This window comes from Squalius cephalus (genome assembly GCF_949319135.1).
Source record: "Squalius cephalus genome assembly, chromosome: 2".
NCBI classification, from domain to species: Eukaryota; Metazoa; Chordata; class Actinopteri; order Cypriniformes; family Leuciscidae; genus Squalius; species Squalius cephalus.
In genome coordinates this window covers 55,495,980-55,518,340 of record NC_137123.1, presented here as the reverse complement: position 1 = coordinate 55,518,340, position 22,361 = coordinate 55,495,980, and the positions used below count along the sequence as shown (strand labels likewise).

The following is a 22,361-nucleotide window of genomic DNA, read 5'->3' as shown; positions in this document are numbered from 1 at the left end:
TAATCCTTCTAAATGTTATTGAGTGCACCTCTCCAAAACTACTAGAATATGGCATGACCTAGAATGGGTTCAGTGAGGATGTTGTCAATCTCGGTTTGCTTCCAGGAAGTGCAGAACACCATGAGGGACCTGACGGAGGTGCATGAAAATCTCCAGCAGGAGAGGACATTGTTCACTTTGGATGTGGAGGAAATGGAGAGAGCTTTGGGAGAGGCAGAGAGACTCTTGATGGAATAAACTCTTTCATTGGCCATAAATATTGCAATGCCATATGGTGTTTTCTGAGATCTGTCAGTCTGAGAATGAGAACTGGCTGAAAAAAGCATTTGGATGAAAGTGTAACATATTGTTGCATTTAAAGGAACATCCACCACTCAGCATTTCCAAAGTAAATTTGTAAAAAAAAAAATGACCTGAATGCTTTCTGTGTTTGTCTGCTGTTGAGATATTTAAATAAACTGTTTCCATGTACCTCTAAAACGGCAAAGCACTTCTTGAATGATGCTGACTGTATGCTATCTTCATTTAAAATATATGTGTAAATATGACCAGGTGTAAACATGATTAAACGCTTCACAAAGTTTTGTGCTGTTATTTACTCTCATCATAGTATCTGAGACTCAAAGAGCAATGTCAGTTTTAATTAAAATCTCTATTCTTTTCAAGCATTGTCCCATATGATGTGGAAATTTACACCACATTACATGGGTGGAGAATGGTACATCACTAATATATATATATATATATATATATATATATACATGCACGCACACAAATTTATATAAATAAGGGGTTTGTATGACAAAAAAAAAAGTTTAGGCATGGGAATCCCTGCATTACATAAACAAAAATAAACATGAAAACAGCGATGACATACATTCAAAGTTTTCCAGGTTTGGAATATTTTTGTCCAGATCAATAATTAATGAAGGTCACTGGATGTGATAAAGACATAAGTGTTTCACAACTATATATCAGTAGTGTTTAGTAACTTGCATAATTATTTATCTCATAAATCCATGATGTAAATGAGAGGTGCATCACAAATTTACATGACCATTCTATATTATGAATATAGTCAAAGCTAAGTGGTATGACACAATAGGATTTTTTAGAAAGGAAAATTTACAGGAGTAATAGGGAGAATCAATAAATTATTAATCATTTACTGCCATTGTGTGAATAATATGTAATCAAAAATCTGATTATGTAATTCAGCTAACATGTAGCATACATAGCTATGCCAAATAACCATACCATCTATCACTTGTGCCGTCTCACTGCACTGCTGCCAGACTCTTATGCTCATAAGCACAGGATAGCTTTCCAGTGAGACAGCTCTGGTCATACTGCCATCTTATGTCCACTTGTACAAAAAGTCACTTCACTTTGAAACTGTCACGTGTTGATTCCTGCACTGCTATAGCAACCAATGCAAACACGTCAGAAAATGACACCCATCGCCTCACTTCTGAAAAACAGTTCAGACAGTGTGTTCTACTGATCAGATCTGAAAGACAAAAACTGCTGAACAGCATGAGAATGTTTTAATGGAGTGTGTTTGAGACAAGAAAGGAGAACATTTTCTGTAAAATGTGTATCTCATCCATTTAATCATAGTAATCAAAACAAGTGCACTACATTGATGAAGTCTCAATATCAGGAATACAGTGATACAGTGTTCTTACAGTAAGCCATAAAAAACAAAACAAAAAACATGTGGGCCTGGTTTCACTGACAGGGTTTAGATTAAGCCAGGATTAGGCCTTAGTTCAATTAGGGCATTTAAATGTGTCTTAGAAAATAAAAACATTACTGGTGTGCATCTTGAGACAAAACAATGGCACTGATATATTTAAAGATATGTCAGTACAAGTTTCTTTCAGTTAAAACAGCTCAAACATGCATTTTAGTCTGGGACTACCAGTCTGTGAAACCAGGGGTTGGACACTTAAGCCACACTTAAAAATGTATGAATGTCAATGCATTATATTATTATAAATTCTGACAACTTTTTTTTTCTCAATGTTTTGTTATCTAATGCAAAACCTTCACACATTATTAAGTGTCCAAATATGTTTGGGCATCAGTGAATGTGTCATAAGAGTACAGGAGACATTTCTGCTGCCTGGATCATGTACACACAGCACACACTTTTTTGGCATTTAGTCACCAATAAGTTATGAATAAAAATACCTGCCAGGGGGATAATGGCAGCAAAAATATGAACACAACATTACTCATGTCATTTGTTTAAAATAAATATGAGTCACATTTGTAGAGCATATGTGTGGTTTAATGTGGCCTACAGTGTTTTTGGATTTTTAGTTGAATGTGAGTGATACTTTCCAGTGCAAAATATAAAAGATCCAGAAATTATGATGACATATTACTATAATAATAAAAGTCTTTAAAGGGCAACATATTACTTTTTTCTTTACTTTTGAGAGTGTTAAGTCACAATGCACATACTTCAGATTTTGACCATTTCAAGACACAATTGTTCACTTTAATTTTGAGTAATCCAGTTAAATGCATTATGATGCCTTCAGGTGCATACTGTATAGCCTACAATGCATTGTGGGTAATACAGCTGTAGGAGGCATAACATTCCAGTAACAACTTTTCAAAGCAATTCAAAGTGTTAACAACCTGCTTTGAGTTGCATATTATTCTCTCTGTCTCATTCCGATCAATAACGCCTTGCATAGCTCTATCTGTCTTTGGATGTAACATTAGGTATTTCCCATCTGGATGTTCAACACAGCAAGAAATCGGTCCTTGTCTTTTTCTCTGTTTTAAATGACAATAAATGCATAGAATATAATTAGATTCTTCAGGCATTGAATCATACTCTACACAAGCCAGCAGATGTTTATGCAGTTACAATCTCTTAAAAGTGTTACTCCGCCATGACAGTTGACCTGGAAAACACCTGCTGGCTCCGTCGGAAATAGCATACTCTCTCGAGTAGGTACTTATTTTGAATAAGTAATTATTTCACGAACGCTAAAAAAAAAATACATTGAATGTGTGTAGTATGAATGTAATCCGGACGTACTACTGCCATGTTGTCATTATCATGTGACCTGCGTCAGTTGGAAAAACAGTACGGCAGAAGAGTAGTATGTCCGAATAAATAGTATTTGTAAAACAATAGACGAAAAGTCCCTGGTTGAGCTACTACTTCCGCTGAGATTTTGAAGTGTGCATTCGATGGACACTTTACTATTTGTGAATAGAGGATTAGTGAATGAAGTGAAGCGACACAACTGACGCTGGTAGGTCACGTGACAGTAACAACATGGCAGATGTAGTACGTCCGAATTTCATTCATTCTACCCATAGTACTTTTTTAACGGTCGCAAAGTAAATTGAAATGTAGTACCTACCTCACAGCGATACTTTACTGTTCTGAAATCGATACTGCATAACTGGAAACATGTTCATGTACTTGCGTAGAGTACGTTTCAAGCCATATGTTGCATTCAAATCATGTCAGAATGATCACACTTATGAGTTATGAATGCCACCTTGAAGTCGAAAATACAAATGGGAAACTTGTTGTATTCAAGCTCCATAGATAAAAAGTCAAAGTTTGAAATCATAATCATAATACATTTTAAAATCATAATTGACTTTTTATCTCATAATTTCAACATTTTATATCATATTGACTTTTTATCTCATAATTTTGATGTTGATTTTTTATGTCATAATGACTTGGTGTCTTGACTTCTTATCTCTACTTTGACTTTCATGTTTTAATTGTTTTCAACTCATAATTTTGACCGTCATAATTGTTTGACATAATTTAGCCTTTTATCTCATAATTTTGACTTTATCTCATAATTATTACTGTCATAGTTTTGACTTTTTAATCTCATAGTTTCGACTTTTCGACCGGCCCCTGAACACACATGACATAGTTATGATTTCCAAACTCCTAAGTATGGTCTTAGCAGGACTTGAATGCATCATTATCTCATAATAACGTTTTGGTCACCAGCCTAGATTTTTAACCATCGATGTAGCCTACTCAAACCAACAAAACCTCTACACACCCGTTTTACCATCACGTGTACCATATTCAATTTAGCTCTGATGCTCTTTCATACTGCAATAAATATTTGTTCAACATTAAATGAGATGAGAAATCTGTGTATATTTGGATTAGAAGGATGAATTCACACATTTCTTATCCTCTCTCTGGGTGACTGGATTGTACATATACACTGCAAGCCAGTCAAACAAACAGTGTGGATTGTGACTTGCTGAAATGATCCACTGTGGGTCTCACTAAAGAACTACATCGACTTGGCACAAATCTACTCTACAGTAAAAACGTTTCGTTTTTGTACAAAATTGATCCTAAAAATATACACACATACAGCATATTTTACATACAGTATTGCTAACCTAAGAAAACGGTCCGCTGTGAGCACACATTTTCTTTCTTGTCCCGCTTTTGGTTTAAGAGAGAGCAATACGTGTGCAAAGGCAGTATTTTCAGTGCTGCTTTTTGTCCAGAATGAAGCCGCCCGTCCCAGACACGAGAATAAACCACACACAAAACACATTTTTGTTCCAGTCTACCACTCACTGTACAAGTTTCCGGTGATGTTTCAACTTCGGTTAGAGTTTTGGAGATCAGAGCGGGATTCAATGAATCACTCAAGCTTGTGTTTGCCCACACATTACGACTAATCCCGGAAGGTTGCTATGGAACGGGAATTCATAACAAAAGAATTCTCTTCATCCGTTTTTGAGGGTCTTTGAGTCTTTAAAATTAATACCACCTCTTGCTGAAGAGTCTCACAGTGCAAAGTCTCCGCTTCTTCTGGGTCATGGTTAATCTGCGAAAATCCACCCGAAAATCATTAACACGTTAACAATGAGATACTTCAATACCCCCCTCCCTTCCTTGAAGAGAGGAGGCCTAAAATACACGCTTTGGGGGAAATGAGAGACTTTTGTGAAAAAGCATTCTTTGTCGTTACTCCCACAGTTTGATTTGTCCCGTACTTTCCTTCATCGGCTCCCCCGTTTGTATCAAGTCATCGGTTCATTAGACAAACGAGGAGAAGCCGGTAACTGGAGTGCGTGTTCCTGGTGCGGGCTGCCCTGTGGGGGTGTAGACGCCCCCTACGCTGTGCTGGGTCACCACAGTCTGATAATACCCCCCCTCTGCATCCGTCATGGCACATTCCTCGTACCCTCCTCCGGTCTTCACGCTTTTGGGCTGCCGCTTCCATGAGTTGTAATAGGTGGGGTCGCTCATGTAGTGATTTACAAACGAGTGCTTGGGCTGCTCATCTTCGTAGTCGCTGTCGCTCACCTTTACATGAGGGGGGACGGGACGGCACGGGTCCAAACCAGAGAGAAAAAGAGCAGACAGTAAAGTTACAGCATGAACGTAATTGTTGCCTGTTTAAAGATGTACAAAGTAAGTTTTTGTGTATCTGACACAATGGACTTATAGTGACACTTACTGGCATGGATGAAGCATAACCTAATGTTGTTTTAAGTTACAGATTCCACTGTAGCAATACAATGTAGTCCCGCACATGACATGAGGGGAACATTTTTTATATCATGTCCACGACTTATCAAAGGGATAGTTCACCCAAAAATGAAAAGTCTGTAATTTACTCACCCTCAAGTTGTTCCAAACCTGTATGAATTTCTTTCTTCTGCTGAACACAAAGGAATATATTTTGAAGAATGTCGGTAACTAAACAGTTGAAGTCACCACTGACTTCAATAGTATGGTAAAAACAAAATACTATGAAAGTCATTAGGGACCATCAACTGTTTGGTTACCGACATTCTTCAAAATATCTTCTTTTGTGTTCAGCAGAAGAAAGAAATTCATACAGGTTTGGAACAACTTTATGATAATGATAATTAAATCAAAAGATGTCTGTAAAACTCCACCATAACCCCATGGCAGTGTTTCTGTGAGTGTTGTCATGTGTTTACCTCTGACTCAGACAGCTCAGTGGGTTTCTCTGTGAGGGTGGTGCTCTCTGTTAAAACAGCCCCATTGTAGTTGTTGCAGATGTCTTCATCAGAATAGTGGAGCCCACCTGGACTGGGCCGTGGAGGAGACCTGTGGACCAAACAACGCAGTTAAAGATTACATTTTTTTAGTGTTTGTTTATTTGTTTATTTAAAAGGATCCCCATTAGCTGACGCCAAGACGACAGCTAGTCTTCCTGGGGTCCAGACAATACATACAAAACCCAATAATTACAATCACAATTACTCCCAAATATATCATATATAAATACACATAAAAGAACAAGAAAAAGTAACAATACAAAAAGTACTGATTAAAATAATAATAAAATAATGAAAAACAACATAGCACATGATACAACCTCACTCAACCAATCCAGACGATATTATGATGTTGAAAACAAATACAGTCTTAGTCTTTTTTTAAAACCAGTTTTTCCCTTGATTTCACGAACCCCAACTGGAAGATTGTTCCAAAACACGATTGACCTATAAAACACGGTCCTCTTCATAGAGTCAGATTTAGGTAGGGGTAAAGAAATCTGTCGACTATTCGCCCCTCTTGTGTAATGTGAATGGATATCTGAACAGCAAATTATATTATCATAAAGAAACTTAGGAGTCCGAGTGTTAATAATTCTATGAAAGTATACTAACATATTAACAGATAGTCTATGCTTGACCATCAGCCAAGTGAAGAACAACCAAGAACCAGTCTTGCAGCCTTGTTTTGAGCCACTTGTAATTTTTTTAAATGACTGCTTGATGCAGCAGACCATACAACAGAACAGTAATCCAAATGACACAAAACCAATGTACAAACAACACGACTAAACAACTGTGAATTTAGAAACTGTGCACATTTACGCATTACTGCAACAGCTCTACCCATTTTAGCAACAACTTTGTTGATGTGATCAGACCATGACAACGTGCAATCAAGCCAAAGTCCAAGAAGCTTCACCTATTTTACTTGCTGTACATTTTGACCATTTATTTGTATATTAATTTTAGGATTATCAGATAATCTATACTTAGAACCAAATATTATACTCATAGTTTTTTGAAATATTTAGAACAAGTTTATTTGTTTTGATCCAGTTATACAATTTGCTGATCTCACAAGACAGAACCTGATTAAGCTCTGAACATGTAGGGGCTGCATAATAAAGAGTAGAATCATCAGCAAACATAGTCAATGTAGCCTTACTGAGTATATACGGCATATCATTTGTAAAAATTGAAAATAACAAAGGTCCGAGGCAACTTCCTTGAGGGACACCACAATCCAGGGACTTACTACAAGATAATGCACCATTAAAATAAACTCTTTGCGACCTCTCCGACAAATAGCTCTTAAACCACTTGATTGCTGAGGAAGTAAAACCATAACTAATAAGTTTGGAAATCAAAATTTCATGGTCGATCAGATCGAAGGCAGCACTGAAGTCTAGTAGTAGTGTAATAATAATAATAATAATAACTTGTATTTATATAGCGCCTTTCACGAGACCCAAGGACGCTTTACAGATAACTACAGAAAAAAAAAAAAAAAAAATTGTTCAATTGCAAAAATAAAGACAGGTCTTGAATTTTGTTCCTTAGACTACATATATTAATATGAGCAAGGATTAAACCTTTAGGTAGTTTATTTATACTGGTCATCTTAGTTGAATGGTAAATAAGTCCTATATTATAATCTAGTTGAATATCTTGTACCCTAAGTTATTTTATCATCATCAAGTAGACTACATACATATAAGTCCTGCACACAGACACACATGCATGTACACAAACATATATAAAATTGAGCTTTAAAGCTCATTAGGCCTATAACTGACTTTGTCCAGCCCTTGGAGTGATGATCAGTTTATCATACTTCAAACTCGCTTTATCACCTCTCTCTCTGGCAGCTTTCACCTTCGGCCACAACTCTTTCCTCCTCAGTTGCACAGCTTCAGAGAAATCTTCATTAATGTAGATCCTAGTGCCCTTTAATTTCTTGGCAGAAGAAAGAATCAGCTCTCTATCTTTAATGCGAAGAAGTTTGACAACAATTTTCCTTGGCCTTCCCCTCTCCTGAAACTGACCAAGTCTCTGGGCACGCTCAATGTCCATGTTTATTCCATCTAAGCCCAAGTTTTTTGAAAGCATTTCTCGCACCTTTTTCTCTGATTCACACCAATTCTCTCCTTTCTCGTCAGCAATGCCATCGATTAAAATATTTGTTCTCCTGCTCTGGTTTTCAATGTAATCAAGCTTGTTGAACATTGCATCCAATTCCTGCTTGGAAGTAGTAATATTTGTCTCAAATGCCCTTATCTTTGCCTCAATCACAGTACATCCCATCTTCTCCTCTTCAAGCTTTGTTTGGGTAAATTCCAAGCTGGTCTTTAGCTCCTGTACATCTCTGATAACACCATCCAATCTTTTGTTAGTTCCATCCATGATCAGCTGAATGAAACATTTGAAGTTATCTTGCTGCTGCAATAACATATCTTTATAGATCCCTCTCTGCTGCTCCATTAACTGGGAGAGTACACTCATTGTAACAACAGCATCCTCCTCACAAGGAGATGTTTTAGCATTTTTAGGAGGCATGATGTGTCTTACCAGGATGTACCGGAAGTTGATGAAAGTTGCAAATGTTGATGGTGACAGATCTGTTTGTCAAGGTCCTAGTAGGCCCAAAAGCCCATCAACTTGGGCTACAGCACAAGCTCAGCGGATAGTGGAAATATTGTCCCCAATATTGAAACGCAATTTAAATAAAATGCAACTTGAGTCAATTAACCACTAAATTTGAGAATACCAGAAAGGATTCAGTAGATTTTTGTTAGATTCTAAGAGGCCAGGTTCTCAGAGAAAACTCCTGGCAGCCATCTTAGTGTGTATTAGCCTATTGCTTTTTGAGCATGAAAAAGGTCTGCGAAGTTACAAAGCACAAAGTCCACTCCAAAGGAGTTTCTGAACTGAAACGCCTCCATTGTAGTCTTGAGTTTTCTTCTGGGAACGCACACGGCACAATATCCCTAATATTAATAATTCCCGCTGAATCAAACACAAAAAAAATGGCCTGGTTGAGTTGCTATAGTAGGGTGTTAAAACTCTTGGTTATGATAAGGGCCGTGACATTTCCAAAACACGCTCAAAGCAGTTGACCAATCACAACACACTGGTCCAGCTGACCAATCAGAGCACATTGAGCTTTTCGAAAGGAGGGGCTTCGTAGAGACAGGAACTACTGTAAACAGAGTGTTACTGACAGACTAGGAAAAGAGGAAAATTATATAAAAAATAATGTGTTTTTTGAACACCTATAATAGACCCCAAAAACAAAATCAAGACTCCTCTCTAATATGGACACTTTAACATTAAATGATCAGTTTTTGCACTGAATATAATCTGAGAAACTGAAAATAACTTAATATAAGGAGTATTATTAAAATTAAACTGAAAATATAGGCTACTTAAAGAGGAAATTAGGTGATAAATAATTTTTTTAGTAGATTTCATGACTTTTCTCAGAGCTAACTCCTCCTCGGAACCACTTTACAGCAACTATTGTCAAAGTGATTTTTAGTCGATGCATGGTGTCAATTTCCATCAACTACTGTAAAAGTAGCCTTTATATTACCATAATTTGACATATTATAAACAGCAGTTCAGATGAAACCACACCTTGATCCATTCTTCTTTAAGAAAGAGCTCTTCACGTTCAAATGTCTGCTGTTCAGCTCTAGGGCCGTGAAGCCGCCATTGTCAAGGGTTACAGACTCTTCTACCGTAGTGATGTGCTTTCCTGTGGGAAGAATCACATCCAAGTAATGCCAACAAACACTGGGATGTGTTGACTGATTAACTATCTTTCATTTAACAGTGTTCCCCAAAAGTTACACAAATGACTGAATTGGAGCAACTCCAAACACTTAGAATCTTTAAAAAAAACTTCCAGAAATTGTCTAGGAAGCAAAAAAACAGTGATAATACCATAAGGTACAGTGATTGTACAGGTTTCAAACAACATGAGTTAGAGCAAGATTGAGTAAATTAATTAAGGATACAAGTTCTAAGTGAAACACAAGAATATGATCAATTATTAATATTCTGTTTATAATAATCATAACAAAGGTGTTATTTTTATAAGTCTCACCTGTTCCACAGCTCCTGTACCTCTTGTTCTGTCCGAGCAGGAGCAAACCAAACACAACCATCAGAATGAGAATGAGACTTATCAAAGCCATGACGATCAGGAACCACCACTCCTCATAGAAAGGCGTTTCAGACAGAGCTACAACAACAGACAATAATACTGCATTATTGTTCATTTATTGTTGACATTACATATATGAGGAAATACGAGATATATTTACAGTAGTGGCTAAAAGTGATGTCCGGAGGGAACATTTGAACAATATTTGTTTTTAATGGCACTTCAGGTTCTATTAATCAATCAAAATGTGAGGAATATGTTAAATTGGGAAGAAGAATACTCTACACTTAAAATGACAAAACTATCAAGAAAGGCAAACTCCAGCATATATTTAAATATGGGTTTATTGTGTTATGCAAAAAAGGCATAGAAAAACAAAAAGCCCATGGGAAATAAAGCATACACTGACTACAGTGTAATCAGTTATTAATATTTTGTTGGTTCTCCCTTGTTTTTGATTCCTCTGGGCACTTAACTTCTTTCCAATCCTCCTTAAGTTCTTCCCAAAGTTGAGCTTCATTGGGAGACCTGCATGACTTATCACAGTTGCATCTGGCCATTTTCACAAATGATACATGCGTACATTAGTTTTACACTCCAGGCACAACTTCACAATATGCATACAAAAATATTTAATAAAAACTTTGAATAAAGTGTGAAGAAGCCAATTTTCCTGGGTCAGACATGACTTTTGGCCACTACTGTATAATTTTTTTCAGCAAGGATGCATGAAATTGATCAAAAGTGACAGTTAAGACATTTATAATGTTAAAAAATCATTTATATTTTAAATAAATGGTGTTTTTTATCTTGCTATTCACCAAAGAATTCTAAAAAAAAAACAAATGTATCATGGTTTCCACAAAATATTAAGCAAAACAACACTTTTCAACATTAATAATAATACGCAAATCAGCATATTAGAATGATTTCTGAAGCATCATGTGACACTGAAGACTGGAGTAATGATACTGAAAATGTAGATTTATCATCACATTTTAAAATATGTAAAAATAGAATATTTAATCAGTCTAAAACATTTTAAATGTAATATTTCACAATATTACTGTTTTACTGTATATTTCAGCCTTGTTCCTTTACTTATGGATGTGAATGTGCAGTGTGACACTAGATGGCAGCAGAGGCCACAAAGTGAGTATACAGCGCTCTACAGTTCAAACATCCTCTCTAAAATAGACACTTTACGCTGAAATGGTGTACTAATGTCCATAATAATACTTTAAACTGTAAAATTACCTTTAAAATGAATTGATAAAGTATGCAATATAGTTTGCAATTGATATGAGTCAGGGTAAATGCCATATCAAATTTGTTGGAAACAAAAACAAAGCTGTGGGACAGATGTAAGGTCTGTTCAATGGGTTGTCATTTGCAAGAATTGTTCAGTAAAGCGCAGTGGTGTGATATAATGAGGAAGATTACCAGACATAGCGGTGGAAGGCTGACTGGGGTCGCCGTAGCCCAAGCGATTGACCGCGATGACACGGAATTCATAGGCCACACCTGAGCGTAGGCGGTCCAGACTGATGGTGTATGAGAAGCTTCCAGGCGGGAGATGCTTGACAAATGTATCCCATAATCCTTCATCTGAAAAGGCAAGATTTCAAAAGCGGGAGGGAGAGTAAGGAGAAGAAAGATAAAAGAGGTGGAAGTGAGAAGAGGAAGGTTAATTGAGAATAAGCCTGGTTTTACAAGACCATGTAGTGCATGAGACGAAGAACTGATAATGAAAAGTCAAGAGTGATCTGAAGTAAATTAAGCAGATGGACAATGAATTGCTGCTTACCTGATGGACGAGCCTCAATCACATATCCCGTGACGGGTCCCGCCCCTTCTACACCCTCTGACCAATGAAGCGTCAAAGCTGATGCGGACTTAGTGACTGAGGTCTGCAAGGGCGAACCAGGGGAGCCTATAAAATACAAGGTTTATTATTCCTATCTGAACGATCAATAACAGCACACAAAGATCCTAATGGATCTGGTCATTATTATCAATCAGAACAGTTCAGACTGACTTCAAATATCAGGCTGACTGAATGAAAATGATGGATTTAAAAAAAAAAAAAAAAAACCTGCATACTTATTAAACATATTCTCTGCAGCCTACAACTAAGGAGTGTAAAACAGGCTGCTCTGCCATTCTGAAGTGGTTTAGATTGCATAAAGGTCACATTGAAGCTGTAGGGATACATCTTCATCAAAACATGCTCTTTATTGGTTACTGTGACCTGACAACACATTCAGTATACTGTTATCACACTTCATTTCTCACAAATCTTTTCACCTTTCAAATAAACTAGCTGATCCTAAATGTCATGGTTCAATTTACTCGTTCCCTGTTACACAGGCATAGAATGTGTGTGTGTGTGTGTGTGTGTGTGTGTGTGTGTGTGTGTGTGCCAACGACCAATCACCAACCAAAATAGTCACATCGCTAGGAAACTATGCCATTACCATAGTATTTGGACATAGTTCTATAGACATGTACCATGGAATTTTTTTTTTCGTATAAGTTTACTTGTCTACTCAATCCTTAGTATTTTCCATTTTTAAGAATGGTAGTTTAGAATAATAACAAGTCATCAATACTATGAAATACAGTAACACAAATGGAAGTATGGGAATTTCGTAGCGACCAAAATTTTTTTTAAAATAAATAAATAAATAAATATATATATATATACACTCACCTAAAGGATTATTAGGAACACCATACTAATACTGCGTTTGCCCCTCTTTCGCCTTCAGAACTGCCTTAATTCTACGTGGCATTGATTCAACAAGGTGCTGAAAGCATTCTTTAGAAATGTTGGCCCATATTGATAGGATAGCATCTTGCAGTTGATGGAGATTTGTGGGATGCACATCCAGGGCACGAAGCTCCCGTTCCACCACATCCCAAGATGCTCTATTGGGTTGAGATCTGGTGACTGTGGGGGCCATTTTAGTACAGTGAACTCATTGTCATGTTCAAGAAACCAATTTGAAATGATTCGAGGTTTGTGACATGGTTCATTATCCTGCTGGAAGTAGCCATCAGAGGATGGGTACATGGTGGTCATAAAGGGATGGACATGGTCAGAAACAATGCTCAGGTAGGCCGTGGCATTTAAACAATGCCCAATTGGCACTAAGGGGCCTAAAGTGTGCCAAGAAAACATCCCCCACACCATTACACCACCACCACCAGCCTGCACAGTGGTAACAAGGCATGATGGATCCATGTTCTCATTCTGTTTACGCCAAATTCTGACTCTACCATCTGAATGTCTCAACAGAAATCGAGACTCATCAGACCAGGCAACATTTTTCCAGTCTTCAACTGTCCAATTTTGGTGAGCTCGTGCAAATTGTAGCCTCTTTTTCCTATTTTTAGTGGAGATGAGTGGTACCCGGTGGGGTCTTCTGCTGTTGTAGCCCATCCGCCTCAAGGTTGTGCGTGTTGTGGCTTCACAAATGCTTTGCTGCATACCTCGGTTGTAACGAGTGGTTATTTCAGTCAAAGTTGCTCTTCTATCAGCTTGAATCAGTCGGCCCATTCTCCTCTGACCTCTAGCATCAACAAGGCATTTTCGCCCACAGGACTGCCGCATACTGGATGTTTTTCCCTTTTCACACCATTCTTTGTAAACCCTAGAAATGGTTGTGCATGAAAATCCCAGTAACTGAGCAGATTGTGAAATACTCAGACCGGCCCGCCTGGCACCAACAACCATGCCACGCTCAAAATTGCTTAAATCACCTTTCTTTCCCATTCTGACATTCAGTTTGGAGTTCAGGAGATTGTCTTGACCAGGACCACACCCCTAAATGCATTGAAGCAACTGCCATGTGATTGGTTGATTAGATAATTGCATTAATGAGAAATTGAACAGGTGTTCCTAATAATACTTAAAGTGAGTGTATATATATATATATATACACTCCTTATGCTAAGCATAAGGAATTTCTTTCAAAACCGTAAAAAAAAACTCACCAACCTATTTGAACGGTACAAACAACAAAAATTCAGACAACAAATATGTTAAAGATTTGATTGACTGATTAATTTTTCATACAAGGATATTATGTTTATTTGTAAATGTGTACATTACGCTTTTAGCGATATATGTCGGAAACTTGTTGGCTGCATTTGCTGTGTTGTCTGGTCCTACTAATACACTAAAATAAATAAAGTTTTTGTAAAGAAATTTATTTCAGCTTATATTTTTTATACTGGAAACTTGTTGACTGAATTTGTTTGCTATCTGGCCCTACTAAGAAAGAAAGAAAGAAAGAAAGAAAGAAAGAAAGAAAGAAAGAAAGAAACTTGTTTGGCTGCATTTGCTTTGCTATCTGGTCCTAATCATCCACTGACTAACTAAACACAGAAACAAAAAAAAGTTTAGTAAATTCATAAGAAGAAAATCAACTGTATTCATCTACAAAACTACTTTCAACCATTTAAGGCCTTTAAGATTATCAGAAACATACATTCACTCCAATGTATTTACACTTTAGACTGGTAGTGTACCTTAGAGTACCATGTCAAAATGGTATGAATTAATATTTCAGTACCATATAGGATACATACTGTACAAGCACCCCAGTACTTAATTTTTTTTGCTCAAAATTCTGGCCATTTACACACTCTATCATAATCCATACTGAGTCCACCGCTACATGAATCAGCTTCATCTCATCTGAGGAACATTCTATGTGAGGCTCAACATCCCACCACAATGAAGACGCTGTCATGAGAACGTTCAAGTGCTCAAAGGCTACGTAAAATCCCATTCTCATTACAGTGCACTAATCAAACCATGACGTTCACACAGCCTTATTTTAATTTCCGTCTCCAACTCATTTGAAAAATTAAGATAATGAAATGCCATCTCTCTAGTGGGTCCCAGGGTTTAGAAAGGTGTTTTTTAGAAAAGCACTAGTTAAATGCAGTCATTTCATTTTCAACAATTAATTAAATCCAAAGAAAGCCTCCAGCTCTTGTGTCTGTAACTGCAGGGGATGTTGCTTGATTTATTATGAGTTATTACATTCACGTTTACTCATACCTTCCACTGGTCCTGCAGTGATATTGGCTTCCAGTTCTGGTCCGTAAGCAACGGTTCTGGCCTGAACCTTGAAGCGATATGTCACGGCCCTCTTCAGGTCACGAACTTTCAGCCAGCGCTGCCAGTTCCCCTTGATCTCCACTGTAACCGTCTTACTGACACCTGTCAATTGAAGAAGGGTCTTAATGAATCTGTACTCAAGACTTTTTTTTATTATTAAAATCTGAATGATGATTATATCACCATGAACTGGTGCGGTGGGCTCATAGACCACTCTGTATCCTTCCACCACTCCGTTGGGTTGCAGAGGAACTCCCCATGACACATTCACTGAGCTTCCCGTCACCTCCGAAAACACCACATGACTGGGGGCTCCAGGAGCTTGAGAGAGAAAAGCCACACGTGTATACACTTCTGCTAAATAAACCGATTTCCATAAAAACAACAAGAAATTATATACAAATAACACAAATAGACTACTGTTAAAATGTCTGTTCAAACATCCATTCCACAAAAATATTAGCATATTGGAATGATTTTCTGATGGATCATGTGACACTGAAGACTGGAGTAATGATGCTGAAAATTTAGCTTTGCCATCAAAGGAAAACATTACATTTTGAAATATATTCAAAATAGAATAGTTATTTTGTTATTGTAATAATATTTCACAATGTTAATGTTTTTATTCACAATGTTCATTTTTATCAAATAAATGCAGCCTTTGTGAGCACAAGACATTTTTCAAAACCATTAAAAATCTCACCCATTTTATTTAATTATTATTATTATTATTATTATTATTATATGTGTGTATTTATTTATTTTTCTGAAAATGATATGTTCATTTGTAAACGTACATTATTCATATTTGTATGTATGTTTAATTATTTCGGCGGAAAGGGATAAAATATTAGAACATTAACTGTAACCTTAACACTATGAAACACTACGAAACACCCTATACCATATCTGAACTTGCACTTGATACACATTAATACAAACTTTATTTGTTGTGCACTTTAATATTGAAAAAAAAAAAAAAAAAAAAAAAAAATATACTAAAGATTAAAGTGCACAACAAATAAAGTTTGTATTAATGTGTATCAAGTGCCAGTTCAGATATGGTAGTGGGTGTTTCGTTCACGCTGTAAGTGGTAGACCAATCACAACACACTTGGCTGTCTGACCAATCAGAGCAGATTAGGTTCACAGAAAGGGGGGTTTAAAGACACTGAATCTTTGAACTAATCGTTTCAGACACTGAAAAAAAGAGGTGATGTGAAATGTATTTTATGAGAAAATGTAAGTGGTTTTTGACTTTTAATGCATATAAATATATTGTAGGAGACCTTCAAAACAAAATCAGGAACCTTTAAAATAGTATAATAAGGGCACTTTAAGTGTTTTTACAAAAAATATGAGCTGTACATTTCTGTTTTAAACCACAATGTCTTGCTCTTTAGACTTTCCTATGTAAGTGCATTAGAGTGAACATGATTTTTTTGCAAAAATTGTTTTCAGTAAAAATCAATGCAACCAATGCTGTCTAGAGTCAATAGAACTTGAGCCCAGAACATTACTTTAATAAAACTGTCACAGTATGCCTGTATATGTTCAATCAGCATTACAGCAAATGGTAATCAAAGGTTCAATCAAACTTGTTTTCATTTGCCAAATTTTGCTTCAAGACTCTTAAATAGGGTAATAGAAAGAAGCGCCACATTTACTATCTTAATGGAAGCAGTAATACAAGAGGAATGACATGTCTGACAATGTTTTGGACGTCTCGGTTGGTTGTCTGGCGCGCATGCATCCGGATGAGCGTAACAGGATCTCAGCGGGACTCACCAGCCTGCAGGGTGCGTCCTTTACGGGCCGCACTGAGAGGCCCGTCACCCGCCGTGTTAAATGCAGACAGTTGCACATGGTAAGTGGTGTAGGATGTCAGGTTCTTCAGGTGCACGGATGTATCTGGAACAAACAAAACTAGTTCCTTCTCCGTCTCATTCTGCCTGTCCTTTTCCCAGTAATGGATCTGTGGGAAGAAAGGAATGACACATATACAAACTTAAAGGAATATTCACCCAAAAATGTAAATGTCCAAACTCTAAAACCATATAGTTTGAAGACTTGTCGCTCCTTTCCATGCATTTACAATGAATGGAGACTGGAGATATATAACTTCATAAAACTCATTAAATAATTATCTTATGCTCGCCAAATCTGCATTTATTTGAACAGAGGGATTTGAAACGTTGATGGTGTTTTTATTACTCAGCAGGTGAGTAAGGTATTTTACTGAACAGATAAATTGCCATATGTAGCTCTCTAACGGAGTTCATTGTAAAGCATTATCTATTATGAAGTGTCATTTTCCTCACAGTAACGCAGAGCCGAAGCACAACCAAAACAATGTTCTTCCACAAAATGCATGCAGTTCTGTTTTAAGTTACATAGTGTACCTTTCAAAAATCTTACGGACCCCAAATTACAGAAGAGTATTCATACATTTATGATATTTTTATGATATATGCGCTGTTTTGGAAGATTAAATGCTACATTCATCATTCACTGAGCAACTAAGTACACTTTTAAGAATGCCTCATTATGTAATCCAAGGTAAAAAGAAAGTCATACGTATTTTGAATGATATGAGGGCAATACAGAAGTGTATATTCTTACATTTATGATATTTTTTATAATATATGTGCTGTTCTGGATGCCTAAATGCTACATTCATCATTCATTGAGCAACTAAGTACATTTTTAAGAATGCCTCCTTCTGTGTTCCAAGGTAAAAAGAAAGTCATACAGATTTTGAATGATATGAGGGCAAGAAAATGAAGACAAATGTTTCATTTTTGGGTGAACTATTACTTTAAATACACAAACACACCGAAACAAGAATGAAATAAGAAATGTGAATTGATACTTTGTGTGTTTGTGGACAGAACAGAAGGATTCATAACCAATTCCTGTTCAAATGTCTATGAGAGACAGATGTACAGATGGCGTAAATAGGAAAACAACGGTGGAAGCTAATGCGGTGAAATCAACAGATGACAGTGAGATAAGGGAAGACAGACTGCAGATGAACGACAGTTTATTTATGACGATAAACAGATGGACTGCCTGACTGATTTTGGAAATACTTTTCATAAAAGCCAGGTCTCACAACTGACTAAACAATTGTGCATTATGTATTCATGCATTGAAATTTTTGGCACATAGTGTACAATGTGGCAAACACATAATGTGCATGGGAATTATAGGTAATTTCTAGGGGGTGAAAATATGCATTTGACAATTAAAAACATTGAATATAATAACAACCAATTATACTTAATAATACCCAATGCCTTATGGGTCGTTCACAGGATGGATTCTTGTGAATGTCTGCAGTATTTATACATTTTTGTTCTATGTAAAAATACTCTAGGCAGACATCTTTGATGTTGTGCATATTGTGCCTTATTCAAAAATAATTACGAATCATATGGCTAATATTTTGTGCATGCATGCGAGTAAAAAGTTATCGTCACCTTGTATCCCTGAATTTTTCCATTTTGTGTCTCGACGGGTGGAGGCTGCCACTCTAAGTCCAGCTGGCTGGAGGACACGGATTTCACCTGAATATTCTGAGGAGCCACTGAAGGAGCTGTGAACACATGCACAAAATTATTATTTTGAATTGAGCAATAAACAAATCAAACGTGCATGTGTCTAGACTTCCACAGTTGGACAACTATTTACTGTATAGACTATCTGTCTCATATAAAGGCCAAATGTCAGATGACATTTCTCTGTGGCATAATGGACAGTGACTAAACTGAAAGGAAACAGAGGTTCAGTGATTTATTGACACACTAAAATGTGTAAAATGTAACGTCTCTGTAAACAGGCCAGCTGTCGCGTTTTGTTTCCAGAAAAATGTTAAGCAGCACAACTGTTTTCAACATTGATAATGATAAGAAATGTTTCTTGAGAACCGAATCAGCATATTAGAATGATTTCTGAAGAATCATGTGACACTGAAGACTGGAGTAATGGTTGGAGGAATAATTACATTTACAGCTATTTAAAATAATATTTCATAACATTACAGTTTTTACTGTAATATACAGTTGAACAGTTTATACTATACAGTTTATACTATATATATATATATATTTGTATAAATATTTATTTTTATAATAATGTATACTATAAAACTTAATATATATATTTTTTAAAATATGCAATTTCATTGTATAAGCACACTCCTTCCCCAGTCCATACAGACATACTGTATATTTCATAGATCTGTTGTTTAGTTGGGCTTGGTGTCATAGTCTGTGAGTGACTTTGAGCTGTACGTGTCAAAATCCCTTTTCAGCTCATTCTACACTCCTATAAAGAGAGATATGTAATTAAGATGGCCTTGTTGTCTTTGTGTGTTAAAGTCACGCCAGAGGGACGTGGTGTTTAATGATGTGCCATCCCTCTCATTCGGATTTTTCAGAGAGGTCAGATGTGTACACTAATCTGATTTGTGCACATGGCTCATTTTTTAAATTAGCTTAGGTAATGGGCTTTCATACTGCTCTACATAGATGAGTTTACAGTTAAATTAGCTTTGACATGTGCTGTGATACATGTTAACACACAAACACATCCTATAGACTGAAAGAAGGTCATATCTTCTCTATTTCACTAACATACAGCATTCATGAAAGATCCTGTATATGGGGAATATATACAGAGCAATTTCTGTACACAGTAATACACAGATCCGATATTATACAAATATCTGATGTCGGTTTACCTTCAGTGAAGACATTACTGACTGTTTTATATAAGTACCCCCCCCAGGCTGCACATCACTGGCTAAATTGATTTGCGCTGCATAGCGGGAACTGGTCTATGGCGCGTATCAATAGGTCACGCAAATGGATCCACTCTGCGTTGTCTAATAGTTTGTGCAGATAATTGGTCCACTAGGCGATTCAAGTCCCTCTTTTCTTTCCCATACAGCTGATAAACCAGATAAAACAGGTTGTGTGACTAAGGAATGATTGCATATAATTTTCATCTCACTCATGTGTGAATGTACTCCTCGTTAACATTACCTGAGCGCTAAGTGCTCAGACCAGACCAAATATTGAATATAATATTTAATGTTTAGGTCAGATAATGAGATATCAGATGCATATCAGCAAACAACAACTACATTTCAAAAAGCACTTTGTGTTTACCATGGACTTTTTGCAAGTTTGTGGTTCAAGTTTTAGAACTGAGTCATAGGATTGATCCTAATAAGGCATAAACACATACCTGCTTCTCCCACAAAAACCTCTACAGGTGCACTTGAAGGGCTTTCTCCAACAACATTAAATGCTGTCATGACAATTGTGTATCCTCTGTACTTGCTGAGCTCTGAAAAACACCATTAGATGAAAAGAAAAATAAGATGGAAGCTTAAAAGTGCGAAGAGTGCTGAAGTACTAGTTTAGAGAAACGTGGAGAAAGAGACCCAAAAAAAAAAGAGAAATCATTTTTAAAAATGTAGGCGACGGAAGAGGGACGTGGATATGAGAAGAAGGGTGTGGAAATGAGGCGGAGAACAAAATAGATTTACATTTTTCCCCTTCCTCACAGCAGATCATGACAGGACCAGAGGCTAAACAACAAAGCGTAAAGACTAGGGGAAGTGTTTGTTATGGAGGTAGAGGAGATCAGAGGATAGAACAGGGAGTTTGAAAGCCTTCGGGCTTGAATGTGACTCTGTTAACACTTCAAAGATTACAACTATTGAAACAACTCAGCAATTAAAATAATATCAAAAAATACTTACGCGTTAATTCAAATTCTGTTAATGAAGGGCTGCTCACTGTCTTAAAAGTGCTCTTAGCTGTTTGGATAGTGAAATAAACCCAGAGAGAGATAGAGAGAGGAAAAGAGAATAAGGGAGAAATTACACAAGGGACACTGCTTAATATATGCATTTGAGAACAGAAGACAAAACAGTCATCTGAAACGGAAAGTAACACAACATTGACAAAACGTATTTATCACATTTGTTTTTAATAGCATCATCATTATGAAAACAACACATTTCACCTGGAAGCAAAAAAATACAATTCAAAACAATAATTTCAGTTTGAGTCCAAAATTCAAGCAGTGAATGGAAGAGAGAGAGAGACTATCAAAAGATAGAAAGACAGACAGACAGACAGACAGACAGACAGACAGACAGACAGACAGACAGACAGATAGATAGATAGATAGATAGATAGATAGATAGATAGATAGCTTGAATGACAGAGACATACAGACAGAATGATAGACAGCAAGAACGATAGACAGACAGATAGATAGGATGACAGACAGAAAGACAGACATATCAAAAGACAGACAGACAGACAGACAGACACACAGACAGATAGATAGATAGATAGATAGATAGGATGACAGACAGAAAGAAAGACATATCAAAAGACAGACAGACAGACAGACAGACAGACAGACAGACAGACAGACAGATAGATAGATAGACATATAGATAGATAGATAGATAGACAGACAGACAGACAGACAGACAGACAGACAGACAGACAGACAGACAGATAGAGAGATAGATAGCTTGAATGACAGAGACATACAGACAGAATGATAGACAGCAAGAACGATAGACAGACAGATAGATAGGATGACAGACAGAAAGACAGACATATCAAAAGACAGACAGACAGACAGACAGACACACAGACAGATAGATAGATAGATAGATAGATAGGATGACAGACAGAAAGAAAGACATATCAAAAGACAGACAGACAGACAGACAGACAGACAGACAGACAGATAGATAGATAGATAGATAGACAGACAGACAGACAGACAGACAGACAGACAGACAGACAGACAGACAGACAGATAGATAGACAGATAGATAGATAGATAGACAGACAGACAGACAGACAGACAGACAGACAGAGAGATAGATAGCTTGAATGACAGAGACATACAGACAATGATAGACAGCAAGAACGATAGACAGACAGATAGATA

At 36.7% G+C, this 22,361-nt stretch overlaps 2 protein-coding genes across 4 annotated transcripts in view; one reads left to right on the top strand and one right to left on the bottom strand.

Moving 5' to 3' along the window:
• The window catches only part of knstrn (kinetochore localized astrin (SPAG5) binding protein), a 170,267-nt gene extending 169,683 nt beyond the window's left edge, over positions 1-584 (top strand). For all 3 annotated transcript variants that reach the window (XM_079896846.1, XM_079896845.1, XM_079896847.1), the window contains one exon: positions 106-584. In XM_079896846.1, the coding sequence (XP_079752972.1) occupies positions 106-237 (132 nt within the window). In that variant the 3' untranslated portion in view covers positions 238-584. The remainder of the gene's footprint in view (positions 1-105) is intronic.
• Positions 585-1,592: 1,008 nt separating this feature from the next.
• sdk1b (sidekick cell adhesion molecule 1b) overlaps positions 1,593-22,361 on the bottom strand; it is a 246,457-nt gene continuing 225,688 nt past the window's right edge. The window contains exons 36-47 of the mRNA XM_079896655.1: positions 21,145-21,201; positions 20,625-20,726; positions 18,854-18,969; positions 17,160-17,346; positions 15,552-15,689; positions 15,309-15,470; positions 12,042-12,167; positions 11,678-11,842; positions 10,175-10,312; positions 9,703-9,823; positions 5,983-6,112; positions 1,593-5,338 (exon numbers count right to left, since the gene is read on the bottom strand). Coding sequence (XP_079752781.1) covers positions 5,069-5,338; positions 5,983-6,112; positions 9,703-9,823; positions 10,175-10,312; positions 11,678-11,842; positions 12,042-12,167; positions 15,309-15,470; positions 15,552-15,689; positions 17,160-17,346; positions 18,854-18,969; positions 20,625-20,726; positions 21,145-21,201 — 1,712 coding nt within the window. The 3' untranslated portion in view covers positions 1,593-5,068. The remainder of the gene's footprint in view (positions 5,339-5,982; positions 6,113-9,702; positions 9,824-10,174; positions 10,313-11,677; positions 11,843-12,041; positions 12,168-15,308; positions 15,471-15,551; positions 15,690-17,159; positions 17,347-18,853; positions 18,970-20,624; positions 20,727-21,144; positions 21,202-22,361) is intronic.